At 54.7% G+C, this 25,750-nt stretch overlaps 1 protein-coding gene across 2 annotated transcripts in view; it reads left to right on the forward strand.

Moving 5' to 3' along the window:
• Positions 1–25,750, forward strand: part of CACNA1S (calcium voltage-gated channel subunit alpha1 S) — a 53,796-nt gene that overhangs the window by 15,844 nt on the left and 12,202 nt on the right. For both annotated transcript variants that reach the window (XM_041422515.1, XM_041422516.1), the window contains exons 7-32: positions 953–1,056; positions 3,381–3,529; positions 4,504–4,585; positions 5,075–5,235; positions 6,327–6,552; positions 7,694–7,901; positions 8,288–8,408; positions 8,800–8,914; positions 9,038–9,131; positions 9,848–9,917; positions 10,142–10,274; positions 10,551–10,680; positions 11,406–11,465; positions 12,396–12,502; positions 12,915–13,002; positions 13,231–13,338; positions 14,135–14,187; positions 14,444–14,590; positions 15,431–15,632; positions 18,035–18,193; positions 18,507–18,617; positions 19,093–19,176; positions 20,953–21,009; positions 23,910–24,038; positions 24,621–24,686; positions 25,185–25,276. In XM_041422515.1, coding sequence (XP_041278449.1) covers positions 953–1,056; positions 3,381–3,529; positions 4,504–4,585; positions 5,075–5,235; positions 6,327–6,552; positions 7,694–7,901; positions 8,288–8,408; positions 8,800–8,914; positions 9,038–9,131; positions 9,848–9,917; positions 10,142–10,274; positions 10,551–10,680; positions 11,406–11,465; positions 12,396–12,502; positions 12,915–13,002; positions 13,231–13,338; positions 14,135–14,187; positions 14,444–14,590; positions 15,431–15,632; positions 18,035–18,193; positions 18,507–18,617; positions 19,093–19,176; positions 20,953–21,009; positions 23,910–24,038; positions 24,621–24,686; positions 25,185–25,276 — 3,056 coding nt within the window. The remainder of the gene's footprint in view (positions 1–952; positions 1,057–3,380; positions 3,530–4,503; positions 4,586–5,074; positions 5,236–6,326; positions 6,553–7,693; positions 7,902–8,287; positions 8,409–8,799; positions 8,915–9,037; positions 9,132–9,847; positions 9,918–10,141; positions 10,275–10,550; positions 10,681–11,405; positions 11,466–12,395; positions 12,503–12,914; positions 13,003–13,230; positions 13,339–14,134; positions 14,188–14,443; positions 14,591–15,430; positions 15,633–18,034; positions 18,194–18,506; positions 18,618–19,092; positions 19,177–20,952; positions 21,010–23,909; positions 24,039–24,620; positions 24,687–25,184; positions 25,277–25,750) is intronic.

Genomic DNA, 25,750 nt, shown 5'->3' on the forward strand with positions numbered 1-25,750 from the left:
ATTAAATATTATATATTTATTATATATATTATATATATATTATATATTATATTTACTAGGAAAATTAAAAATTACAAATGCAATAGTAAAAACAAACAAACAAAAAAAATCCACTGCCAGAGTCAGAATCCAACCTGACCCTCTGTGTGTCAGGGTGGTGGCACAGTCCCATCCCATGGTGGCTCAGCCCTCCTGCAGTGCCAGCTGTGGTTCTGCTGGAGCAGGGATCTTGCACAAGGCTGCAGTTTTCCTCTGAAGCTCCAGGGCTGCTGGAAAGGGGTCTGCTCTCCCTCTGGGAATGCAGGGCAGAAGAAAGCTGCTCCTCTGGGAATGCAGTGGGCAAAGGCTGCTGTGCTGTTCCAGGCTCAGATTGTATCCAGGTAGGAATGCTTGGCTCCTGCCCTGGGCAGAGCATCTCCCCATGGGATGCTGGAATTTGATCAGCCCTGCAGGGACACTCAGTGGCCATGGACAGCAGAGATCTGCTGGAGGGAGGATTGGCTGTGGGAGAGATAAAGAAAACTGCCCCATGGACAGCAGAGAACTGCCTTCCCTCTAACTGATGCCAAATAGAATACACACCCCCATTTCCTTCCTAAGACAACAGGAGATTGCTCCAGCTCCCACCTTGTGAAGGGGTATGGGCCAGGCACAGCAATGACTGGTGGATGCTCCTCCAGCAAAGCCCATGTTCTCCAGTCCTTGGGAGACAGTCAGGCTGAAGCTTAGGCTTGAGGCTGATGTTTAAATCTGCCCCCAAAATGTTTGGGTCTGAATGTAAACCAGACACAGAGTTCTAGGCAGTCAGGGCTTGGAGCCAGAGTTATGTGCCACCATCCCAAGCACTGCTTTTGGAGGGGGCAAAGATCCCAGAGGCTGTTGAGGCGCTCTAAGGGGAAACAGATGGAGGACAATGCCTTCAGAATATTTCAGCTGCATCTCTCCTTGCCAGGTAAATGATGCCATGGGAAATGAATGGCCCTGGATCTACTTTGTCAGCCTTATCTTGCTTGGCTCCTTCTTTGTGCTCAACCTGGTGCTGGGCGTGCTCAGTGGGTAAGTGCCACCCTATCCTTTCTTCCAGCAGAAGAGTTTTAAGTGGTTTCAACTATACAAGAAAAAAGCCTGAAAAAAGCCTGGAAAAGTTCTGTTCTTTTCTCTCTCTCATTCCTCACCTTTTTTTTTTTGTTTGTTTTTGTTTTGTTTTGTTTTGTTTTGTTTTGCATGCTTAGAAACACTGATCTGTGAGCTACTTTTTGTGTTAATGTCCATGGCTTTCTGAGGTTTTAGTCCAACTCTCAACACATCAATCTTTTCCCTGAGGCAGAAGCAGCTGTGAGCAAGCCCAGCCCTGGAGCCCATGGGCTGTGGTGTCTTCTGCCTGCACACAGAGCAGATGGAGCTGAGCAGGGAGCAGGCCCCCCAGGGCTGTGGGTCTGGGCACTCCTCACCTCCAGCTCCCTCCTGCTGTGAGCACACACAGCTTTCTCCTGGCCAGCCTAAGGAGAAAATCTCTGATGAGCGCAAGACATCCAAGGGAAGGATTGTTAGTCTAATTACTGCTTCAGCAGTCTCATCCAAGTACACCAATGAGCTGTCATCAGTCTGTTTTGACAATCTAGGCCAAATTCAATTAGTGTTAATTCCCCCAGTAGTACAGTTAAAACCTGAGATATTACACTTAACCTACCGTGCATTGCTGTGGGACTGCTACCATCCCAATTTTGTTGCTGGGAAATATGTGTTGTCCTGAGAAGTGAGAGGGGCTTTTCTCCTCAGGTCTGTGTAGGGTCAGGGTCTTTTTTATGTTTCAGTCCTTGTTTGTGCAAGTGGATCATACTCATCACCTCTGTTAATTCACAGTGTTAGTCATACCCTAATTACTTGGATTTATTAGTCTTCTTTTATGATAAGAACCATGCCACTGTAGCATTAAAACAAATTGGGTGTTACTAGACCTAAAACAAGTTTAAAAGCACAAGATAAACCACAGGAACCTGATGCTTGTCTGGAGTTGACTGTAGCTGCAGGACAAGCTGGACTATAGTCATCTGATCCTGGAGTAGTTGCTGGCACAGAAACATTCTGAAATATTTTTGCAAATACAACTAAATTATGTTTGAGATCAGGAAAATTATTGTTATAATGTCTGGGACCTGTTACTAATACATGGCAACACCAGCAGGGCTGGGTAGCAGGTCTGCAGTCCTCCCAGGCACCAGAGGAAGGAAATTAATTGAAAGAGAGCAGGAAGAGTGGGCAAGGACAAGGGCAGGCCTATCCTTTTCATGTTACCATGACAAGAGTGCCCTGTTTACCTGCCATGTGATGAACTCACCTTCTACATATGGACAGCTTTTTGCCTCCCAGGTGGGTGAGACCCCACTCTTATGGGGAACTGTCCTGGCCAGCTGTCAGTTGGCTGTCCAGCTGTAGCACCCTGCAGTGAGAAGGTCCCAAAGAGCAGCAGTGGTGGGGAAGGAGCCCTGACTGCCATTGGCAGGTGGTGAGGCCCCATGACCTTGGCAAGAAGGAGGAAAGTCCCTGGAGCAGTGTAGTGGCAGTGCTGGTGTGTCTTGGTTTGAAAATCCAGGTGTCTGCTAAGGAAGGCAGGAGCCTTCCTTGAAATGGAAAATGTAAACCCCCTCCCTCTGAATTATTATAATTTTTAAATTAAGGGGTTCTCAGGCAAAGATATGGGAATAGGAATAACAGTTCTTTACTAGGAAAATTAAAATACAAATGCAATAGTCCAAAAAAACCCCACCAAACACTGCCAGAGTCAGTTTAGGAGCTGACGCCCTGTGGGTCAGGGTGGTGGCACAGTCCCATCCCATGGGGGCTCAGCCCTCCTGCAGTGCCAGCTGTGCTTCTGCTGGAGCAGGGATCCTGCACAAGGCTGGAGTTTTCCTCTGAAGCTCCAGGGCTGCTGGAGATGGGCCTGCTCTCCCTCTGGGAATGCAGGGCAGGAGAAAGCTGCTCCTCTGGGAATGCAGTGGGCAAAGGCTGCTGGGGTGTTCCAGGCTCAGATTGTATCCAGGTAGGAATGCTTGGCTCCTGCCCTGGGCGGAGCATCTCCCCATGGGATGCTGGAATTTGATCAGCCCTGCAGGGACACTCAGTGGCCATGGACGGCAGAGATCTGCTGGAGGGAGGATTGGCTGTGGGAGAGATAAAGAAAACTGCCCCATGGACAGCAGAGAACTGCCCCAGCTCTGACAGATGGGGATAGAATACACAGCCCCAGCTAACCTAACACACCGTGGCAGGGTGTTTCAAGGCTTTCCTACAAGGCCTGTCCTAGCACAGAGCTATGGCTCCTGAGAGTTGCTGAGTTTCTCAGGGCCATCCCCTGAGTCTCTGCTCTTGTCCTGTCGCAGCGAGTTCACCAAGGAGCGCGAGAAGGCCAAGTCGCGGGGAACGTTCCAGAAGCTGCGGGAGAAGCAGCAGCTGGAGGAGGATCTGAAGGGCTACATGGACTGGATCACCCATGCAGAGGTCATGGACAGTGATCGGGCCAGGGGAGAAGGTACCAGCTCTGCTTGCTCAGAGACCTTTGGCCTGAGGGTTGGGTTGCTAATGCTGACCACACAGAGAGGCAAGGTGGGAGTCTTTGAAGAAGTCACAAAGACTCATTTTGCCTGAAAACCCACAAAACAAAATGCTTTGACTTCTGTAAGACAGTTTCCTTCCTTCTTCTTTTTTTTTTTTTTTTTTTTTAAATATAATTTCCTGAACAATTTGGTTGTTTCTGACCCAAACTAGCAATAATTTATCCCTGATAGTAAATCTTCATTTCAACCACAGTGTTTAATATTTGCAGACCACAAGCAAGGCCTGAGTCTCTTTTGGCAAGTGGGGCTGAAAAGGCCATGAGGAGCATGTGCCCTTGGTGTGCAGGGATACAGTCAGGGCCACAAGCTCTCACGCTAGCAGATGCATAAATTTCTTGCCATCACTTGATGGTTTCCAGGGATTAAAAGTGGCCCAGGGAAGGAGGTGGATATAGAGGCATCTAGTCAACAGCTCAGCAAAGCCTGGGGAGTTCTACCCCAGAGCCACAGGGTTTGCTGTGCCACCCTTCCTGGTGAAAGCACTTTTGATGCCTCAAGCTGAGTGATGCATGTGTGCAAAAAGCCTTGGGGAACAGTGGGACAGACAAAACACCTCTTCCAGAGCTGTGGCTTGTGTTCTGTTCAGCCTTTGCCCAGATCCCAACTGGCCCCAGTTTTTCCATGCTGGGGTGCTTGCTGCTGTCCCTCTCTGGGCTGCTGCTGCTCCTCCTGCAGGGCAGCAGTTTCTCATGCCTCGTGCTTGGTTTGCATCTGACCCTCAAGGCCTTCTGCCCAAACTTGGATTGCTGACTCCCTGGGATGGCACTGCTTGGTGGGGATTATTCACTTCTGATGGGGAAGCTCTTCCTGATGTACTTTTGGAAGAGGTTGCCTCCCACATGTTCTTCCCAAGGGCTCCGAGAAAAGCCTGTGATGTCATTCCCTCTAGGTATGATGCCATCAGATGAAGGAGGGTCAGAGACAGAGAGCTTGTATGAAATTGAGGGCATGAACAAGTGGATTCTCTTCTTGTAAGTATGCCCTGACTGAACCCTCTGCTTGCATGTGGGCTTCCACTGTCTCTCATTTGCTGGCCCAGCTGGGCCAGGCTTTCCTGGTCAGCCCCCAGTTTTTGGCAGGGACTGGTGCATGGGGGAGATACAAACATTGGGGTAGCAAACAGGGAATTTGGCTATGGTACTGGCAAAAAGTTGCTCAAGGTGGACACTCTCTTTGCTGTGGGACCAGGCTCCCAGCTCCTCCCATGGCCTGTGCAGCATGGTGTGGAATTCAGGAGCTGTGCCTGCAAGCCTGCCCTTTGAGAGGGGCTGGAGGCCAAAACTGAGCCAGGAGGCTGAATGAGCTGCAGTGCCTGAGTGACTGCACTGAGTTCCAGGGGCAGGTTATGGTCCTCATCCCTTTTCAGGGAGGAAGCAGGGGTGGCTTTGTCCTGCAGGCACAGCCCGAGGGCCTGGGTCTGGCCCACTGCCAGCTCTGCTGATCCTTTGCTTTCTCTCCAGCCGTCAGTGGAGGCGTTGGAACCGAATGTTTCGTAGGAAGTGCAGGGATGTGGTGAAGTCCAAGTTCTTCTACTGGCTTGTCATCCTGATGGTGGCACTGAACACCCTCTCCATCGCCTCCGAGCACCACTTCCAGCCAGAGTGGCTGACACGGGTGCAAGGTGAGCAAAGAGCCTGAGAGAGAAGGAGAGCCCAGGACCCCCTGCTGCCCCAGAGAGCTGTGTGGGCTCCTGCTGTGAGTACACAGCCACACTGGCACAGCACAGGCTCTCAGGCACACACAGAGCCTGCACTGACTGTGTGTATGCTCCTTGCTGTCATACAGCTCACACTGACCACGCTCTGTACTCCTAGGGACGTGATCTTGCAAGGTGAGCACACACAGAGTGTGTCCATTGGCATCTCTGCACACATGGCACACGCTCAAGCCATGCAGCCACACACATTTGTGCATGCAGCCCCACTGACTGCACCTCCACACACCCACACACTCCCTGAGGCACATGGAGCACAGGTGCACACACACACACACACTGAGAGGCACACAGAGCACAGGTGTGCACACACAGATCACACCCAGAGGCACACAGAGCACAGGTGTGCACACACACTGCTCACACCCAGAGGCACACAGAGCACAGGTGTGCACACACAGAGCTCACACCTAAAGGCACACAGAGCACAGGTGTGCACACACACAAAACTCGGCCCCACATACACACACACTGCTCACACTGAGAGGCACACAGAGTACAGGTGTGCACACACACACACCCAGAGGCACACAGAGCACAGGTGCACACACACACACTGAGAGTCACATGGAGCACAGATGTGCACACACACAGCTTGCACCCAGAGGCATGTGGAACACAGGTCACATGGAACACAGGTGTGCACACACACACACTGAGAGTCACATGGAGCACAGATGTGCACACACACAGAGCTCGCACCCAGAGGCATGTGGAACACAGGTGTGCACACACACAGAGCTCAGCCCCACGTACCCATGCACAGCCCACATGCCCACCCTGCATGGACTCGTGTGCACTGCACAAGTGTGTGCTCACACACACAAGCATGCAGCTGCACATCACCCTCTCATCTTCCTCCCCTCTGTGGTCCCCAAAAACCAGCAGCTCAGGGCTCGGTGTGCCAAAGGAGGGTGAGCAGCTCTGCCCTCCTTCCCTGGCTGCCTGCCATGCTGGGTTGAGGTCCCTGCTCTGACAGGCTGCCTCTCCCACCCCAGACAATGCCAACCGGCTGCTGCTCGCCCTCTTTGTGGCCGAGATGCTGCTGAAGATGTACGCGCTGGGGCTGCGCCAGTACTTCATGTCGCTCTTCAACCGCTTCGACTGCTTCGTGGTGTGCTCGGGCATCCTGGAGACCATCCTGGTGGAGCTGGGCACCCTGTCCCCCCTGGGCATCTCCGTGCTGCGCTGCATCCGCCTCCTGCGCATCTTCAAGATCACCAGGTTGGGAGGGAGCTGGGTGTGTGGGGCTGAGCTGTGTGTGCAAGCACACCTGTGCTCCCTGTGCCTCTGGGTGTGCGTGTGTGTGTATGAGGGGCTGAGCTGTGTGTGCATGCACACCTGTGCTCCGTGTGCCTCTGGGTGTGAGCTCTGTATGTGTATGAGGGGCTGAACTGTGTGTGCATGCACACCTGTGCTCCGTGTGCCTCTGGGTGTGAGCTCTGTGTGTGTATGAGGGGCTGAGCTGTGTGTGCATGCACACCTGTGCTCCGTGTGCCTCTGGGTGTGCGTGTGTGTGTATGAGGGGCTGAGCTGTGTGTGCATGCACACCTGTGCTCCGTGTGCCTCTGGGTGTGAGCTCTGTGTGTGTATGAGGGGCTGAGCTGTGTGTGCATGCACACCTGTGCTCCCTGTGCCTCTGGGTGTGAGCTCTGTGTGTGTACGAGGGGCTGAGCTGTGTGTGTGCATGCACACCTGTGCTCCATGTGTCTCTGGGTGTGAGCTATGTGTGTGTTTGAGGGGCTGAGCTGTGTCTGTGTGTGCACACCTGTGCTCCATGTGCCTCTGGGGGTGTGTGTGAGTGTGTGCATGAGTGTGTGCAGCACCCTGGCTGCTGGCAGCTCAGGGTGCCCAGGCATCCCTCACGATTCTGGGGCACCTCTGTCCCCAGGGGAGGCTGCAGTGAACAGAGCTGGGAGCTGCTGGGCAGAGGGACAAGGCCAAGCTGGGGGTTTGTCTCCAGGACGTGGTTTGACTGGGAGTGGAGAGTGGGACAGAGCTGAGGCCCCACTCTAGCTCTGGGTTCTGGGATGTTGTGGGTGGTGCTGCTGTGGGCCAGGACTCCTCGCTCTTCCTTGTGGCCCCAACCCACCGTGTGTTCACCCCTCTTCCACATCCTGCTTGCTGGTGCTCTCTGCAGGCAGCAGGTTTATCTTGCCTGTCACACCATGCCTGCAGCTTCATTTCTGCCTCCTGGAGCGTGCCTGGAGCAGTCCCAGAGCCCAGCCTGGGTCCAGAGTCCCCCTTTTTGTGCTGCTGGCACATCACCTTGGTCTGTTTGGCTGAGTTCCCTGTGCCTGCCTGGTCCTGCCCACAGCCTTCCCCATCTTTCACCTCCCCATGCCTCTGTCTCTCCTCTTCCCAGGTACTGGACATCTTTGAGCAACCTGGTGGCCTCCCTGCTCAACTCAGTCCGCTCCATTGCCTCTCTGCTCCTCCTCCTCTTCCTCTTCATCATAGTTTTTGCCCTGCTGGGCATGCAGCTCTTCGGGGGCAAGTTTGATTTTGAGGACATGAAAGTGCGGCGCAGCACGTTCGACAACTTTCCCCAGGCCCTCATCAGTGTCTTCCAGGTCTGGGGCTGTGGGAAGGGCAGCAGGGGCTGGGGGTCTCACCTGGGCTGGGGTCTCCAGGCAGGAGTTAGGTCTCAAGGGGATGTGGGTTTGTGGGGGTTTGAACAGGAGCAGAGAAATGCGGAGTCGTGAGCAGTAGTTCAGGTTCAGGGCTGAGCAGAAAGGAGGATTTGACCATGGGGCTGGAGCCAGAAGGCGGGTTTGTAGGGGTTTGAACAGGAGCAGAGAAATACAACTGGAGTTGTGAGCAGTAGTTCGGGTTCAGGGCTGAGCAGAAAGGAGGATTTGACCATGGGGCTGGAGCCAGAAGGGCAGGATCAGTCTCTGGGGTTCTGTCATGCTCTGCTGTGGATGCTCTTAAGTCTTTATTACTGCTCTGCTCCCAGATCCTGACTGGAGAGGACTGGAATTCAATCATGTACGATGGGATCATGGCCTTCGGGGGCCCGTCCTTTCCTGGCATGCTGGTCTGCATCTACTTCATCATCCTCTTTGTCTGTGGGAACTGTATCCTCTGCCTGCAAACCAGTCCCAGGTCCCCATAGCATCAACTGCCTAAGACTGGGCAGGGGGGAAGCAGGGGCTTCCCTCAGTGTTTCAGTGCTTGCCGTAAGCTTTTCAGTTGTGAAGAGCAGTGGAACAAACCACAGGCTTCAGGGCTGGCACTGGTGGTGGCTGAGGGCTGGGGACTGGAGGAAAGCACATCTGGAGCAGGTCTGGATGCCTGGCAGGCAGAGATTCAGCCAGCTCAGTGCTCACAAGGGATGGATACTGGTTAGGCATCACCAGCCAGGGTTATCACAAAGGCTAAGCTCCAGGAAGGTTTCTAAGGCACCCTGGAGACCATGGATGGCTTCAGACAGGAACCACGTCCGTGTCCTTAGCACCGTTCCCCCAGATATCCTCCTCAATGTGTTCCTGGCCATCGCAGTCGATAACCTGGCCGAGGCTGAGAGCCTGACCTTAGCCCAGAAGGCCAAAGCAGAGGAGCGCAAACGGCGGAAGATGTCCAGGTGGGCACTGCCATCCCTGCCCGTGGGAGCTCCGAAACAAGCTCTTTGGCTGTGAGGGGACACCATGAGCTTTCCCATGGCCCCTGCCCAGACTTCAGTTCCGTCTCTGCCCTCCTCTCTTAGAGGTTACCCAGAGAAGTCTGAAGAGGAGAAGCAGATGCTGGCAAAGAAACTGGAGCAGAAAGTGAAGGGAGAAGGGATTCCCACAACAGCCAAGGTCAGTTCAGGTGGAGGAGAGCCTTGGAGGACTCCTGGGCATAGCCCTGGCTCCTTCTCCCACCAGCCAGGAGAGACAAAGGCTTGGAGCCAGTTTGGGTCTGACCTCTTAACCAGAATCACTGCTTGCCATAGCAGGGTGATGGGGGTGATGGGTGCTCTCAGTGATAGGGGGGGGTCTCTGGGGCCAGGCAGGACATCCTGAAAGAGCTCCATTGCTGGGGATCCTTTTTCTCCAGTTCATTTCCTTAGCCACAGCCAGTTGCCAGTGGCTGAGATGGTCTGGTGCATACCAGTGTGGGGTGGAGCAAAGCAAGTCAGCAGCATCCCAGATCTTCCTTATGTCCACACCAGCACCCCCCATGTGCAAACCCTCTGTTCAACTGTGCTGGCTGTGCTGAGCTGCCTCTGAGGAGCATCTGGCCAGCAGCTACTTTCCTTTCCACTTTTCAGAGTGCTCTTAAAATCTCACTCAGGACTTGTTCCCTGTCTTATTCCCCCCGTGGCATATTTGCGTGGCTGCAGCACACATTCCTCTTTGCTTTGATTGCAGCATCCCCTCACCAGGTTCCAGCCTGGGCCAGCACTCCCTGTGCTTGCTGGTGTATGGGCCCAGTGCAGGGATGCTGCTTGCCCCACGTGGCTTCCAAGATGAGGGGGTCTGGCCAGTTGGCACATGCAGCTGCACGTCCTCCTCTCTGTCTCTCCTTGTTTCAGTTGAAAGTGGATGAATTTGAATCCAATGTCAATGAGATCAAAGACCCCTACCCTTCTGCAGACTTCCCAGGTAAGATTTGTCCCTGGCAGGGCAGCAGGAGGGCTGAGAAGGCACTGCTGAGGGATGGTGTGTGAGGAGCAAAGGGTGCAGTGAACTTTCACCAGCCTTGGGGTGCTGAGGTCCTTCTGGCTTGCATGCCAAATCAGGATCATGGGATCAGAAGATTATCCATAAGGTCATATTCCCTCTCCCATTCTGGATAATTCTTTTCCCTTTTCATGGTCACCCTACAGGTGATGATGAGGAAGATGAGCCTGAAATCCCCTTGAGTCCTCGGCCACGTCCCCTTGCAGAGCTACAGCTGAAGGAGAAGGCCGTGCCCATGCCTGAGGCCAGCTCATTCTTCATCTTCAGCCCAACCAACAAGTAGGCACTGCCACTTCTCCCTGCCCTGTAGGGCCAGGCATGGCTCAGGTGTCTCTGGCACCAGCTGTTCACAGCAGGGTCTTGTTCGAGCATGACAACCAGTTCTGAAGGGAACCAGCTCTTGGGGAAAAGCCTTCTGTGTGGAAGGAGTGGCACAGACATCCTTCCATGCTTCGGGCCTTCCTGTCCTCAGGGTTTAGCCATGACCCTCTGCCAGGCTGCCATGACCTGCCTGATGCCCCTTGCAGCGTCCCGTGGCATTTCTGTCCCTGGCAGGTTTCGGGTCCTGTGCCACAGAACTGTTAATGCCACCTGGTTCACCAACTTCATCCTGCTCTTCATCCTGCTCAGCAGCATTTCCCTGGCAGCTGAGGATCCCATCCGGGCCGAGTCCTTCCGCAACCAGGTACCCGCAGAGGTGTGGAGGTTTGGGATGGGTGGGGGAGACCTCTTGGAGACTCCCAGCTCCCCAGGAAGCAGGGATTCACTTGCCAGATGCAGTTCCTAGGCTGGGATGCCAGCCCTGCCTCTGGGAGGGCAGTGCACTCAGGCAAGAGATGCTGGTTGTGCTTTCCATTCAGGGTGCAGCTGGGACAAGGTTTTACTGCTCCATATCTCAGTTTACTTCTGGGTGAAAAGATCCGCCTGACAGGGTATGCAGGATTATTTTGGTTTGAAACTGTGGTGGGAAGAGAAAACTTACTGGGGGAAGAGACATTCTGTGAGGCAGCAAACTGGACCTCTGGTGTGTGCAGTGCCCTTGAATGCTGCTGGCCTGCAGCCATGAGAGCCACAGCTCCTGTTCTTCAAGGCACCAGTGGGTCTGGCAGGGCCTGGGGGATCTCACATGAGACAGCTTCCCAGGGCACTTGGGGTTTTCGGGGATCAGATGCTTTCAGGTGGAACTCACCTGGCAAGGAGAGCTTTGTCCCAGCTGCAGGTTGGATCATGCACTGGAGAAAATCAGCAAAGCTGGGGAGAGTTCAGGAGTCTTCTTGGTACTGGGTTTAGAGACTGTTGAGCTAGATGGCCTCCCCAGTCCACAGAGTGGACAACTTCAGGATGTTTGAGCATACTGAACATTTCCCTTGTCACCCAAATCTCATCCTGTACTGGTGTCTCTGTCCCCAGATTCTTGGATACTTTGACATTGGTTTCACCTCTGTCTTCACAGTTGAAATCGTCTTGAAGGTGAGTCCATGGTCTTGCCGTAAGCATGGCCTAGCACATAGGTTTATATGAATGTGACAGGTTAGTCAGAGAGAGAAAAAGGTGACTTTTTCAGGCATCGCCCTAGGAAAGTTGTGAGAATGCTCAGAGAAAGAATTAAAACCATTCTTATCTTAATCTCTACACCTAGTGTTTGTGAACATGTAGAATATTTATACGTGATGTTTATAAAAAAAATATTTTACCAAAAGGTGTTATTCCTAACTAACCAATAGTATAAAGAATGTTATTTATAAACCAATCAAGTTCTAAGCGAACAATCCTACCTCTAAATATGTCAAGTTCCTAATAAATCTCACTTTATACCTTCTAATCATAAGAATCAATGTTGCCTTTCTTCAACTGTTCCTAACTCAATGGCAGCAGGTATAGATTTCTGTGGCCATGAACACTTCCACTCCTTTGGAATCCATGCTCCTGAAGGTCTCAGTGAGGAGAAACTTCAGCTGATCCTCCTGGAGAGTTCATTCATGCAGTCTGGGTGGTGTGTGACCTGTCCCAGAGGCCATGTGTCCTCTCCAGGGAGGTCAGGCAGCTAAGCCAGCTGTGCTGTGACACGGGGACACATCAGCCATGGCATTGGCATTTTTTTCCTCACACACCTTTAAGAAAAAGAGACAAAGAGAAACCAGTGAAAATCTGTGGATGAAGGTCACAATCCAAGCCATTGCCATGTGTTGTTCCACTCTGAGGGTCTTTGCTATTCTCCTCTAATTTGCTGATGACTGGGAGAGTTTTGTCTCCAGCCAGTGCTCCACACAGCATTTCCACCTGAAGGCAGCTTCCTGCCTGGCTGCAGAGGTCTGAGCAGGACAGGGTCCTCAGGCCCTCTTGGAGGAACCATGCCCTGAGCCCTGCCCAGCCTCTTTCCTAACTCCTTCTGCTCCCCAGATGACAACCTACGGTGCTTTCCTGCACAAAGGCTCCTTCTGCAGGAACTCCTTCAATATCCTTGACTTACTGGTGGTCGCCGTCTCCCTCATCTCCATGGGATTTGAGTAAGCACTTCCATGTGCCACAGGGTGGGCACTGGGCTGCTCAGGCTGGTGGGGCAGCTGGGGATGGTGGGTGGAGGAGGAGCAGCCAGCCCAATGGCTGCCCACGTGTCCATCATGTCATGTTTAGGGGACATGGACAAGTGGGAGGCATGCCCACAAACTGGTCAAGGAGGTCAAAGGGCAATCCTTGAGTGTCAAACCTCTGTGGGTAGAAATTAATTTGGATCTGCTTCCTCCAGGTGCCAGTGTCACTTGGTCTTACATGGGGTGATGGCTGGTGACATCTGTGTCTCTGCTGTCCCTTGTCCCTCGCTGCTGGCCCCAGCCTGCCCTCCTTGGCTGCCTGGTGGGGTTGTACCAGCCTAGCCTGGGCAGGGAAGTGGCCCCACCTCAGCTGTGCCTTCCTGCCCAGGTCCAGCACAATCTCCGTGGTGAAGATCCTGCGGGTGCTGAGGGTGCTGAGGCCTCTGCGAGCCATTAACAGGGCAAAGGGGCTGAAGGTGAGTGAGAGGCTGGGACAGGGGACCTCCTCCCACGGCAGTCCTACCTGGAGGTTGTGTGGCAGGCATTGTGCCGGTTCCCAATTCCCACCAACCATCTGTGGAACAGGTCTGCCCAATCCCTCTGCTCTTGGCAGGCTCCCACTCTTCCTGGAGTGGGAGGGTGTGGGACACAGAGCAGGAGCTTGCCCCAGCTGTGTCACATCTGCATTGTCCTCCACTCTGCAGCACGTGGTCCAGTGCGTGTTCGTGGCCATCAAGACCATTGGTAACATCGTGGTTGTCACGACATTGCTGCAGTTCATGTTTGCCTGCATCGGCGTTCAGCTCTTCAAGGTGAGCTCAGGTGGGCAGGAGGGACCTTCTGCTCCAGCACATCCTGGCCAGGCTCTCCTGGATGTCACCTTACGGATGGTGCCTGACAGTGCTGGGTCAGCACAGGCTGTGCTCTCTGTGGTCTGTGAGAGGAGCCACAGAAGAGCGTGCAGTGAGAGGAGGGCAGGAAGCACCCTGGGTACTGTGGGGTCCAGACAGCACCAGTAAAGGGCTGCCTCACCTCCCTTCATGCCTCAGTTTCTCCTTTCTAGGACAGCAGGCACTTGTGACTGATTTCATCTGTCCTTTGATTGTGAAGGGTTTCCTTTCTCACAGCACTGCTCCTGCTCTCTGGGCCTTGGCTGCTCTAAGGCAGAGCTGGCCCTGGCTGAGCTCAGTTTTGTTCTAATAACTGAGCTTAAACTCTGAGCTGATGTGGGAGTAGCTTTGAGGACACCCAGCAGACTGAGCAGACCTGTCAGCATAGCTTAGCTTTTCATTAATTCTCTGGGTACTGCTTTCTTCCCTATTTACCAGACAGTTGGCTCCCAGATAGGGTGAGCTAGGCAGGCCTCAGCTCAGGGCCAGGGAAGGTTTGTTCCCATCTCCAGAGAGTATTTCCTGATCTCAGCGTGGGATTGACCCCAGGTCTACCGTGACTCTGGAAGTGCCTTGTGAACTGGTTTGTCTGGCATGCACAGTGGGGAGGGCCAGAGGCTGCATCCAGGTGGTGAGGGGGGACTGACTGATCAAAACTCCCCAGGGCTTCGAAAATCAAAGCAACCCCATGGCCACTTCTGGTGTCTGTTGAATGCAGGGCAAGTTCTACAGGTGCACAGACCCATCCAAGCTGACGGAGAAGGAGTGCAGGTAAGGGCTCTCTGCAGCTCCCAGGTGGGCACTGGCCAGGGCTGGGAGCTGGGGGGATGTGGTTGGGGAATTCTTGTGTTCCTGCGTGGGAATGCTGCATTCAAAAAGTCAACCTGAGATGTTTTCCTGTTCTCCCTGTCCTGGGGTAAATCAGGAGCAAGCACAGGGCTGTGCTCCCCTCCCAGGCACCAAGGAGGGCCAGGCCAGTGGGGCTGAGGGGGCCCTGCCCATGAGCTCTGTGCCCCCTCTGCTGCAGGGGCCAGTTCATCAACTACGTGGACGCAGACCCCACGCAGATTGAGGTCCAGGACCGAGTCTGGCTGCACAGTGACTTCCACTTCAACAATGTCTTCTCAGCCATGATGTCGCTTTTCACCGTCTCCACCTTCGAGGGCTGGCCAGAGTGAGTCTGTGCTGAGGGAAGGTCTGTGCTGGGAGCAGGGCATGGCCATGGGGTCTTGCTTTGAACAGACAGGTATTCTGCTAAGGAGGGCAGGAGCCTCCCCTGAAATGGAAAATGCAAACCCCCTAACCCCAAATTATTATAATTTGGAAATTAAGGGGCTTTCAGGCAAAGATATGGGAATAGGAATAACAGTTCTTTACTAGGGAAGAAATAAAAATGAAGTAAAAAGTGCAGTAATACAAAACAATGACAGAGTCAGAGCAGGCCTTGACCCCCTGTGGGTCAGGGGGGTGGCACAGTCCCATCCCATGGGGGCTCAGCCCTCCTGCAGTGCCAGCTGTGCTTCTGCTGGAGCAGGGATCCTGCACAAGGCTGGAGTTTTCCTCTGAAGCTCCAGGGCTGCTGGAGATGGGCCTGCTCTCCCTCTGGGAATGCAGTGGGCAAAGGCTGCTGGGGTGTTCCAGGCTCAGATTGTATCCAGGTAGGAATGCTGGGCTCCTGCCCTGGGCGGAGCATCTCCCCATGGGATGCTGGAATTTGATCAGCCCTGCAGGGACACTCAGTGGCCATGAACAGCAGAGAACTGCCCAGCTCTGACAGATGGGGATAGAATTCACACCCCCAGCTAACCTGAGACAGAGGGTAAAGAAAGAAGAGCTATCCAAGTTGAGAAGCAGGACCAGTCCCACTGGCAGTGGCTGTGGAGCTGGCAAGGTTACCCAGGCATTCCTGTCCCACTGTTGCTGGATGTCCCCAAAGCTCTCTGTAACTTTCAAGAGGAGACGTGGTCTTTCCACTCCAATGAGGTTTTCTGTTGCCTCAATTTCCCTCCTCTAGGCTGCTGTACATGGCCATTGACACCAATGCTGAGGATGCAGGCCCTATCTACAACTACCGGGTGGAGATTGCAATGTTCTTCATCATCTACATCATCCTCATTGCCTTCTTCATGATGAACATCTTTGTGGGCTTTGTCATCGTCACCTTCCAGGAGCAAGGGGAGAATGAGTACAAGAACTGTGAGCTGGACAAGAATCAGGTAATGGGGCTGCTGGAACAGGACAAGGAGGACCAGCCCTGGACCTGGCACTGCTGGGGCTGTCTGTTTTGGATCAGCCCTTCTTTGTGGTGACCCTGCTGACACAGATGAGTTGAACCTGCCCCAGCCCTGTTTGCTGCAGGGGCAGGGCCAGCTGGACCTATGTCTAGCACAAAACAAGCCTGAGGGAAGGGCAGAGGGGATCAGAAACTCGGTGTGGGCCTCCCTGGATGGGTAGGGTACCCAGAGTGAGCTGGAGTAGAGGGTTGTGCCCAGCTCTGGGCTCCCCAGTACAAAAGCAACATGGATGTACTGGAGTGAGTCCAGCAAAGGGCTACTGAGATTATGGAGGGTCTGGAGCATCTAAAGAGGGTCTGGGAGTCAAGTCTTCCTGAGAAGGCTCATAGGAATCTGACCTATGGGTATAAACACCAGTGGGAAGGCACAGAGGAGACTGAGCCAGGCTCTTTTCAGTTGTGCCCAGTGACAGGAAAAATGCAGTGGACACAACCTGCAGAAAACAAGAAATTCCATTTAAACATTAAAAAACTCTTTTTTTAATGCTGATGTTGGCCAAGCACTAGAACAGGTTGCCCAGAGTGGCTGTAAAGCTTCCATATTTGGAGCTTTTCAAAAGCCAACTGTCCTAGGCAGCATGCTCCAGCTGGCCCTGCTTTGGGCAGCAAACTGTGACTAGACCATCTCCAGAGGTACTTTCTGCTGCTAGCCCTTCTGTGATGCTGTGATGCTGTCATTCTGGTTGGGGACAGCAAGGCTGAAAGCAGCAGAGGCACTAGCAGAGGATGTGGGACACGCTGGGGAGGACATTGAACAGGGGCTACTGCTGGCTCCAGAGTGCTGTCATGCTCCTGTGCTGAGGCAGCACGGGAAGCTTGAGCTGGGGGTGCCAGGGTGATGTGAACCACAAAGAAACCCAGCAGACATGGCCCTGGGCTGCTGGGGAGACACAGGCCTGTGCAGCCATCTCAGTGCCCCCTTCACCCCTGGTTCATGTGGTGTCTTCACAGAATCACAGAATGACCAGGTTGGAAGAGACCTTCAAGATCATCGAGTCCAACCCAGCCCCAACAGCTCAACTGAACCCTGGCACCCAGTGCCACACCCAGGGATGGTGACTGCACCACCTCCCCATTTCAGAACTTTATCACTCTCCATGAAAAACTTTTTCCTAATATCCAACCTATACTTCTCTTGGTGCAGCTTGAGACTGTGTCCTCTGGTTCTGTCAGTGCTGCCTGGAAAAAAAGCCCAGCCCCACCTGAGCACAGCCACCTTTCAGGAGCTGTAGAGTGATAAATTCACCTCTGAATCTCCTTTCTCCAGGCTAGACAACCCCAGCTCCCTCAGTGGTTCCTCACAGGGTTTGTGTTCCCAGCCCCTCTCCAGCCTCGTTTCCTCCTCTGGACACCCTCCAGTGTCTCAACATCCTTCCCAAACTGAGGGGCCAGAGCTGGACACAGCACTCGAGGTGTGCCCTCACCAGTGCCAAGTGGAGGGGCAGAATGACCTCCCTGCTCCTGCTGGCCACACCATTCCTGATCCAGGCCAGGAGCCACTGGCCGCCTTGGCCACCAGGGCACACTGCTGGCTCATGTCCAGCTGCTGACGACCAGCACCCCCAGGTCCCTTTTCTGCCTGGGCACTGCCCAGCCACACCGTCAGGGTGCTCTAAGCTGGTCCTGAGAGACCCTGGGGAAATTCTGGGACAGGCAGGCAGGCTGCAGGGGTCAGGCCAAGGGCAGCATGGCCATCTTTGGAGGCAAAAGATGCCTTTGGAAGCTTGTCCCACGTGGGTGCTTATCGGTGCTAGGATCCCCGATGTCTGGGAAGAATGATGCACAGAACTCCATGATATCAGAAGGCTAATCAATTACTTTATTATACTATTATTATACTATAACTATATTACAGAATATTACACTAACGAGAACTATCACTAACTAAAAATCCGTGACTCTGCCCAAGAGTCCTGACACACACACGTGGATCCAGTTGGTCAAGGAATCCAAAACACCATCACCAGAATCCAATCAAGCAATCACCTTGGGTAAACAATCTCCAGAACATTCCACATGGGCACAAACACAGGAGCAGCAAATGAGATAAGAATTGTTTTGATCATTCTTTGCTTCTCTCACAGCCTTTCTCAGGAGAATCCTGACAAAGCTCAATCTCTCTGCTCAGAGGCATGTGAATACTGCAGGTGCTCTGGGGCATTTTTGCAGGAAGCACAGCAGCCCCATTCCCTGGCCCGTGTGGTTGGGCTGGGAGAGGAGGGTGCTGCAGCCTGGGCCTGTGGGGGTGTGCAGCGTGGCTGGTGTGCTGAGTGTGCCCTGCAGTGGCTCACACCTGCCCTCCTTCCCTGTCTCCCTCCTCCCCAGCGCCAGTGCGTGCAGTACGCGCTGAAGGCTCGCCCGCTGCGCCGCTACATCCCCAAGAACCCCTACCAGTACCAGATCTGGTACGTGGTCACCTCCTCCTACTTCGAGTACCTCATGTTCTTCCTGATCCTGCTGAACACCATCTGCCTGGGCATGCAGGTGAGGGCACAGGGCACAGGGCACAGGGAAGGTGCACGGGAGGGCACAGGCTGGCTCAGCCCTGCCGTCCCCAGCAGAGCCTCTGCACAGCGGGTGTTGGCTTGTGGTGTGATCTCTGGGTCAGGGCCTCTGGACCAAAACGGGGCTGGTGGGATGTGGGGAGCCCAGAGAAGGGGCTGCAGGGGGGAAATTTCCTTTGTGCTGAGCCATAGGCCTGGCTGTGGGAGGGGGCCTGCATCCAGCCCACATCTCTGAGCTCACAGTGGAGGCTGGATCTGCCATCAGCTAATGGCTCCTTCTGCCTTATCCTCAGCATTACAACCAGTCTGCAGAAATGAACCACATCTCAGACATCCTCAACGTGGCCTTCACCATCCTCTTCACCCTGGAGATGGTCCTCAAGCTCATGGCCTTCAAAGCCAAGGTGAGAGAAGAGCATGGTCAGCATGGAAAGCAGGCCAGGCTAGGGGGTCCATTTGCCCTGCACTGGGCATCTCTTGAGTACAAGCATCCCTAGCCCTGCAGCTCCACAGAACTTCTCCTTGCAAGACCCTTAAGGAACCCTGTGCACAGGACTTTGGAGTTTCTGGAGGGATTACTGCTTGTCAGGGCTACCCTTGCTGGCCAAACCCCACCCAGCCCAGCTGGCCATTATTCCCATGTTCATTGTCAGGGCCATAGCTCCACTCCAGCCATCCTGACCCATCCTCCTCATTTCACTGCACTGCAGGACAGGACCAAATAACTGAGCAGAGGGGGCAAAGCTCTGACCACCATCCCTTCTTCTTTTGAGGGTCAAAATCACTGTAGAACCTTCTGGTTCCTCTGGGCTCCAGCCTCTGTGTCCTCCTTGACTTACACCCTTGCATGTTCACTCTTCTTTGGCTCTTCCTTAACAGGGCTACTTCGGAGACCCCTGGAATGTCTTTGACTTCCTCATAGTGATTGGCAGCATCATTGATGTCATCCTCAGTGAGATTGATGTAAGTGTGCAGGGGCTTGGGCACGGGGCTGTCCCCACCCAGGGCTGCACTGGGCCCTGCCCTGGCACGAGGCAGGAGTGCTGGATGTGTCCAGCCCTGCAGGGGGATGGTGTCCTCTCCTCTCTCCCTGCTCTGCTTGGTTCTGAGGAGGGACCAGCAAGGATCAGCACATGGCACGAGTGCATGGGGAGCACAGCTGTGGCCCTTTGAGCATTAAAGCACAAATGAGACATCCCCAGCTGCCCAGCATGTCACACTGTCCCCTCCCCTCTGGTCTCCTGAATCTGTAGGCACTGGAGTCCTGTGGAAAACAGTCACTCAGGACTAGCCCATCAGCAGCAGGCTGTGTGCCACACATCCAGCCTCCGATCATTGCAGGTGGGACTAAAAGGGCTCCCACAGATGCCTGTCCCCACAGGACTCTGCTGGCCCAGGGGAACCATCAGAGCCATCAGATTTCCAGGCATTTGCTTTGTGTGTGTCCCTTTACACGGCAGCCCCTCCACACACACACGCACACACACACACACACACACACATACACACACTGGTGGTGCGTGTGAGCTCCAGCCGTCCCTGCAGGAGCTCTGCATTGTTCAGGCTGTGGGGCTGGTGCCTCAGGCAGTGCCTGTTTGGGGAGTGCTCTGCTGGGAGCGTTTCCAAAGCAGTGCTAGGAAGCCAGCATAGCCCTGCCTTCCCTGGCACTGGCACACCCACACCTGTGTCTGGCGCTGAAATGGGGAGGTGATGGATTAACCCCCTGCAGTGGCTTGGCAGTGTCTCCTCCAAGGGGCAGGGCTTGCCAGCTCCTGGGCACTGCACTGGCACTGCTGCTGCCTCTGCCACCCTGCACAGGGTCACCTTCCATGCTCTCTGTGCAGGAAGGTGAGGTTTCCAGAGACCCTTGAGAGCAGTCACATTCCCTTGTAGGGTGTTCCAGGCCTCACAGAGCTGGGATGAGCAAAACCCACCCACCTTGCTCTCCTGTGAGAGCCCTGTGCCCCTCTCTGCACAGCCCTGCCATCAGTGCAGCCATCCTCTGCCCTCTGGGCTTCTCAGCCTTCATCATCTCCCAGATTTCATGCCAGTGCCAACAGCTTTCACCTGTCATCAGCTCCTCCTCATGCTTGCCCACCAGCTCTCTGTGCCTTGGTTTCCCTCTGCCTGTCAGGTGTCCCTCCCCAGCCTGCTCTCAGAACTCAGAACTGAAGTTCAAGGGGTGATGAAGGCCCTGAACTCCACAGAGGTTTTCAGTCCCTCTGGAGCGAGAGACCACTTGGCACACACACCAAAATCCTGCTGCCCTCGAGGGAGGGGGTGCCAGGACACACCCCAGGCACCAGGAGGAGCCTGGTGCCTGACTGGGCTGCCAGGGACTGGCCCAGGTGCTGTGCTCTGTGTGCTGCAGCACTGTGGGCAGCAGCAGGGCTGTGCAGAAGGCCAGGCAGAATTTGGGGAATGTTCTCTGTGCCCTGAGCTTCCCAGGTCCTTTCCCCTGTGTCTGTGTCCTGGAGGGTCTGTGGGGATGCCCAGGACACACCACAGGCACCAAGAGGAGTCTCATGGTCTGTGTGGTTCCTTGCTCACCCAGATGCTGCCTCTGCCTATCTACAGTCACATCAGCTTGTCCCTGAGCCTAAGGGATGGTGGGGCTCTGCCTGCCCTTCCCTGTGCCCCTCCTCCCCAGTTTCCATCTTACTCTTTCTTCTGTGTCTGTGTTCTCTCCTTGTGTCCCTCCCTGCCTCCCGTCTGCTGACTCTCTTGTTCTCTCCACAGACCATCCTGGCACCCAGTGGTGGATTGTACTGCCTCGGTGGGGGCTGTGATGGCACTGTAAGTGCCAGCTGTGTGTGCTGCCTGCAGCCCTCCCTGCCCCTGCCAGCCTTTGCGTGTGTCCTGCGTGTCACCGAGGCCACCACACCCAGCTCCTCCCTCCGGGCTGTGACTGTGCCCTCGCTGGGGGGATTGGGTGACACACCACACACACAGACACCCCTTCCCACCCTGGGAGCTGCAAGGCTCTTCCCCAGCCCTCCCGGGCCCACCTGAGAGCACAGCCCTGCCCTTCACCATGCCTTCCCCTGGAGCTGCCATAGCAGAGCTGTAGGGCAGGAAAGGTGGCCCTGGTCCTTCTGCCATCACCCTGGCTGCCTAAGGCCCGAAGGGATGCAGCCTCTGACAGCAGAGAAATGGTGAGGGGGCAATCCCTGCCCTCTGACAGCAGAGAAATGGTGAGGGGGCAATCCCTGCCCTCTGACAGCAGAGAAATGGTGAGGGGGCAATCCCTGCCCTCTGACAGCAGGGAAATAGTGAGAGGGGCAATCCCTGCCCTGTGCTCTCCCCAGGGCTGGCTGTGTCCCCTGGGTGCAGCCCCATGTCCTGGGAGGCTGAGTGGGCCAAGCCCTGCACTGGTGGCCAAAGGTCACTGTGGGAAATAGATTTGTAGAGAATTTTCAAAGCTTGGCAGAAGGTTCATTTCCAGCATGGTGTAGCTAAAGCTGATAGGCCAAGAAATAGTTATAATGTGTTGTAATTAGGAAATAGTTTCTAATTGTGATAGCATTAATTATAACATCTGTATTGTCTCACCCTTCACACGAGATTAAAGATAGAATTAAAATAGATTAGATTAAAAATAATAGATTAAAATAGAATAAATGTTTTTAAAACCCCTCTCAGTTACCCCATCTCTAAGTCAGGAAAAGACCTAATCCAACAGCCCACCAAGGGGGTGCAGTGGCAGTGGGGGGGGCCTGGGTTGGTGTGAAAATGTGGAGGGAGCTGACTGCAGGGTGCCAGAGAGCCTCTGCCAGGGCCCTGGGGCTGGGAACTGCAGAGTGCAAACTGCTCTGCCCAGGAACCTGCCCTGGGGATGGGGATGGGGATGGGGATGGGAGTGGGGAATGGGAGTGGGGATGGGGGTGGGGGGGGGCTGCACTGGGGCTGCATGCAGCTTCTGACAGCAGAGAAATGGTGAGGGGGCAATCCCTGCCCTCTGACAGCAGAGAAATGGTGAGGGGGCAATCCCTGCCTTCTGACAGCAGAGAAATAGGGAGAGGGGCAGTCCCTGCCCTGTGCCCTCCCCCAGGGCTGGCTGTGTCCCCTGGGTGCAGCCCCATGTCCTGGGAGGCTGAGTGGGCCAAGCCCTGCACTGGTGGCCAAAGGTCACTGTGGGAAATAGATTTGTAGAGAATTTTCAAAGCTTGGCAGAAGGTTCATTTCCAGCATGGTGTAGCTAAAGCTGATAGGCCAAGAAATAGTTATAATGTGTTGTAATTAGGAAATAGTTTCTAATTGTGATAGCATTAATTATAACATCTGTATTGTCTCACCCTTCACACGAGATTAAAGATAGAATTAAAATAGATTAGATTAAAAATAATAGATTAAAATAGAATAAATGTTTTTAAAACCCCTCTCAGTTACCCCATCTCTAAGTCAGGAAAAGACCTAATCCAACAGCCCACCAAGGGGGTGCAGTGGCAGTGGGGGGGGCCTGGGTTGGTGTGAAAATGTGGAGGGAGCTGACTGCAGGGTGCCAGAGAGCCTCTGCCAGGGCCCTGGGGCTGGGAACTGCAGAGTGCAAACTGCTCTGCCCAGGAACCTGCCCTGGGGATGGGGATGGGGATGGGGATGGGAGTGGGGAATGGGAGTGGGGATGGGGGTGGGGGTGGGCTGCACTGGGGCTGCTGGGATGCTCCTGAGCACTGCACTCACTGGATGGGCATGAAGCACCAGGAGAGTGAAAGGCAAAAGAAAGGTGGGAGAGGAGATGGAGTTTTTCAGTGCAGCCCTGGGAGCTGGGAAGTGTGATGCTGAGGAAGGTGGAGCTGCAGGAAGGGGTATTGGGGTATTTACAGCTGGATTTTGTTGTCCTGAAATAGCTGGGAGTGAGAGGCCTGGGTGATGGGAGTCAGAGGGATCCAGTGGCAGCAGGAAAGCTCTGGCAGGCTAAGGGGGCAGTGGGAAAAGCATCCCAAGCTGTGATGCAGTGCCAGCAGGGTCTGTTCATGGCTCCTGGTGGCAGGGGCTGTGGCTGAGGCTGTGCCATGCTGTGACCAAGCCCCCAGCATCTCCAGCCACCACTGTGAGGTGCTTCCAGAAAAAAGCTGGTCCTGGAGGCCAGGAGCTGTGCCTCCTGCCTCACCTCCTGCCTGCCCACTCTGTCCTGACCCCCTGGCTGTTCCCCCCTGCACGGGGGGCACCCACAGAGAGCTGGCATCCCTGCACAGCCAGGTGACAAGGGCAGCACCCCGCAGAGACACCTTTCTTCAGTCCCTCCTTTGGTTAAAGTCCTGCTGTGCATTCTCAAAACTGCCCTTCTCTGCTGAAACAGCTCTCATTAACCCTTCCTGTGCCTGGTGCCCACCCTACACCTCACCCTACAAATAGAGGCTGTGCTGGGCAAGACCCTGGTGGGACTAAGCCTGTCTGTGGTGGCCCTGTGCTCCTCAGAGCTCTCCCAGTGCATGTGGCAGCATGCCTTCCTTCCTGCATTATCCCAGTGCCAAAGTGTGAGCGTGGGGGAGATGGGGTCCCTGGGGAGGCTGGGGAGAGGAGCCGGGGGGAGAGATGCCAGCACAGTCTGCTCCTCCTGTGTGCAGCAAAGGGCACCGTGGCTGGTGCCTGGGGGTGGGATCTCCCTACCCTTCCTCCCCCACAGCTGGACCCCCTGCCTTGAAGGGCTGGAGGCCCCAGCACCGTGTCCTGCAGCTGCTGTGCTCTGCCTGCAGGACCCTGATGACAACTCCCGCGTCTCCATCACTTTTTTCCGGCTATTCCGGGTGATGAGGCTGGTGAAGCTGCTGAGTCGGGGGGAAGGTGTCAGGACCCTCCTGTGGACCTTCATCAAGTCCTTTCAGGTCTGTCAGGAGCTCTGCTCCCCTCCCAAAGGCACACATGGCCAGGGCTGGCAGCAGCGGCCCACCCTCGGGCTGGTGGCGTGAGCAGCCTGTCCTGAGCAGGCAGAGGAGAAAGCTGTGGTGCTCCTGCTGGCCTCAGGCTGGGCTGGGGCCTGTGGTGGGCAGAACATGGCCCGTGTGGGTGGGAGGCGTGTGGGGCTCCCTGGCTGACAGCTCTGAGAGTCAGAGCTGGCCAGGTGCTGGCAGTACCTGCTGGGCCCGTTTGTCCTGGTCCCAGTTAACTGGGATCTGCTCCAGGTGGGTACCTCAGGGCATGCTGCAGCATCTGCTGACAGCCTGAGCTGGCACTGCCCGCAGCCCTGGGCTGTGCTGAGCCTCTGTCCCAGCCACAGAGGCCACTGGGGCTGGCATCAGCCTGCCACGTGTGAGCACCACAGAGAAGGGGCCAGCAGGAGGGTGTAAGAGGAGCACGTGAGCTGTCCCCTCCCCACACAGGGACAGGCACAGCTCCTGCAGCACTCCCAGAGCCCAGGCCCTGTCCCTGGGCTGTGTCTCACACAAGCCATGGTCCTTTTGTCACAGGCTCTGCCCTACGTGGCCCTGCTGATTGTGATGCTTTTCTTCATCTATGCTGTGATTGGGATGCAGGTGAGGGGCAGGGGCCAGGGGGGTGGGAGTTGGTCTTCATCAGATGCCCTGAGCCTGATGGCACCTGGGCAGGTGGGACAGGGAGGGACTGGTTCCTCTGTTAGGCCTCTCTGGGACTTTGCACATGATGGGACCTGCTTACCCTGGTCTGCAAGGGTGTTTGCCACCCCAGCAGCCTCCTGTCCCTGGGCTTCAGCACAGAGCACTTTGGGAGTCAATGGCACAATGCAGTGGCACAATCCATTGGCACCAGTGCTTGTGCTGGTTCAGACCTTGTCTCTGTGGCCCAGATGAAGTGCAGCTGTAGTCAGGGGTGCTTTCAGCACTGGCAGCAATGTCCAAGTAGCTTCCAAGCCCCAGAGCACCCACATCCAATCTCAATCTCTTTTGGGGATGCCCAAAGCCAAATAAACCAGAGGAAGTGGGGCTCAGGCACCAGAGGGTATTTGGTGCCAAGGAAAGGATGGCACACTGCAGACCTGCCACTGTGATTTACAGATGTTTGGGAAGATCGCCATGGTGGATGGGACCCAGATCAACCGAAACAACAACTTCCAGACCTTTCCACAGGCTGTGCTGCTGCTCTTCAGGTCAGTCTTGTCATGTGAGCAGCTCCAGAAGGCTCTGAGCCTGTGGGAATGCCCAGCTTGCAGTGAGGGAGGACCCACGTTTCAGTAGCTGATTTCTTTTTTGTCCCACAGAAAGATCTCCTGCAGCAGTGGGAGCATTTCAGGAGAGGCTGTGGGGTTTTTTGGTGTGGCTGGGCTGCTGGAGAGAGGGGCATTTTGGGGTTGCTATTCTGAGTATTTCCTTCCCAGACTAGATTTTAATTTGTGAATTGTGAGAAATTATGGGAATCAGGAGTTCAGCCCAAGGCTTTCCTTGACTCCAGACACTTTCTGAAACTTTCAGTGGCCCTATAGCAGCAAGGCCAGAATCCTGACTGCTCCTTTTCTTGTTCACAAACAGCCTTTTGTGAGTGATTCAGTCAAAACACCAATTACTAACGTAAACCTGGGTGGCCTTCACCTAGCACTAGCTGTTCTTGTGCTGCACTGATACCT

The sequence above is a fragment of the Onychostruthus taczanowskii genome, unplaced genomic scaffold (assembly GCF_017590055.1).
Source record: "Onychostruthus taczanowskii isolate IOZ18803 unplaced genomic scaffold, ASM1759005v1 scaffold74, whole genome shotgun sequence".
Lineage (NCBI taxonomy): Eukaryota > Metazoa > Chordata > Aves > Passeriformes > Passeridae > Onychostruthus > Onychostruthus taczanowskii.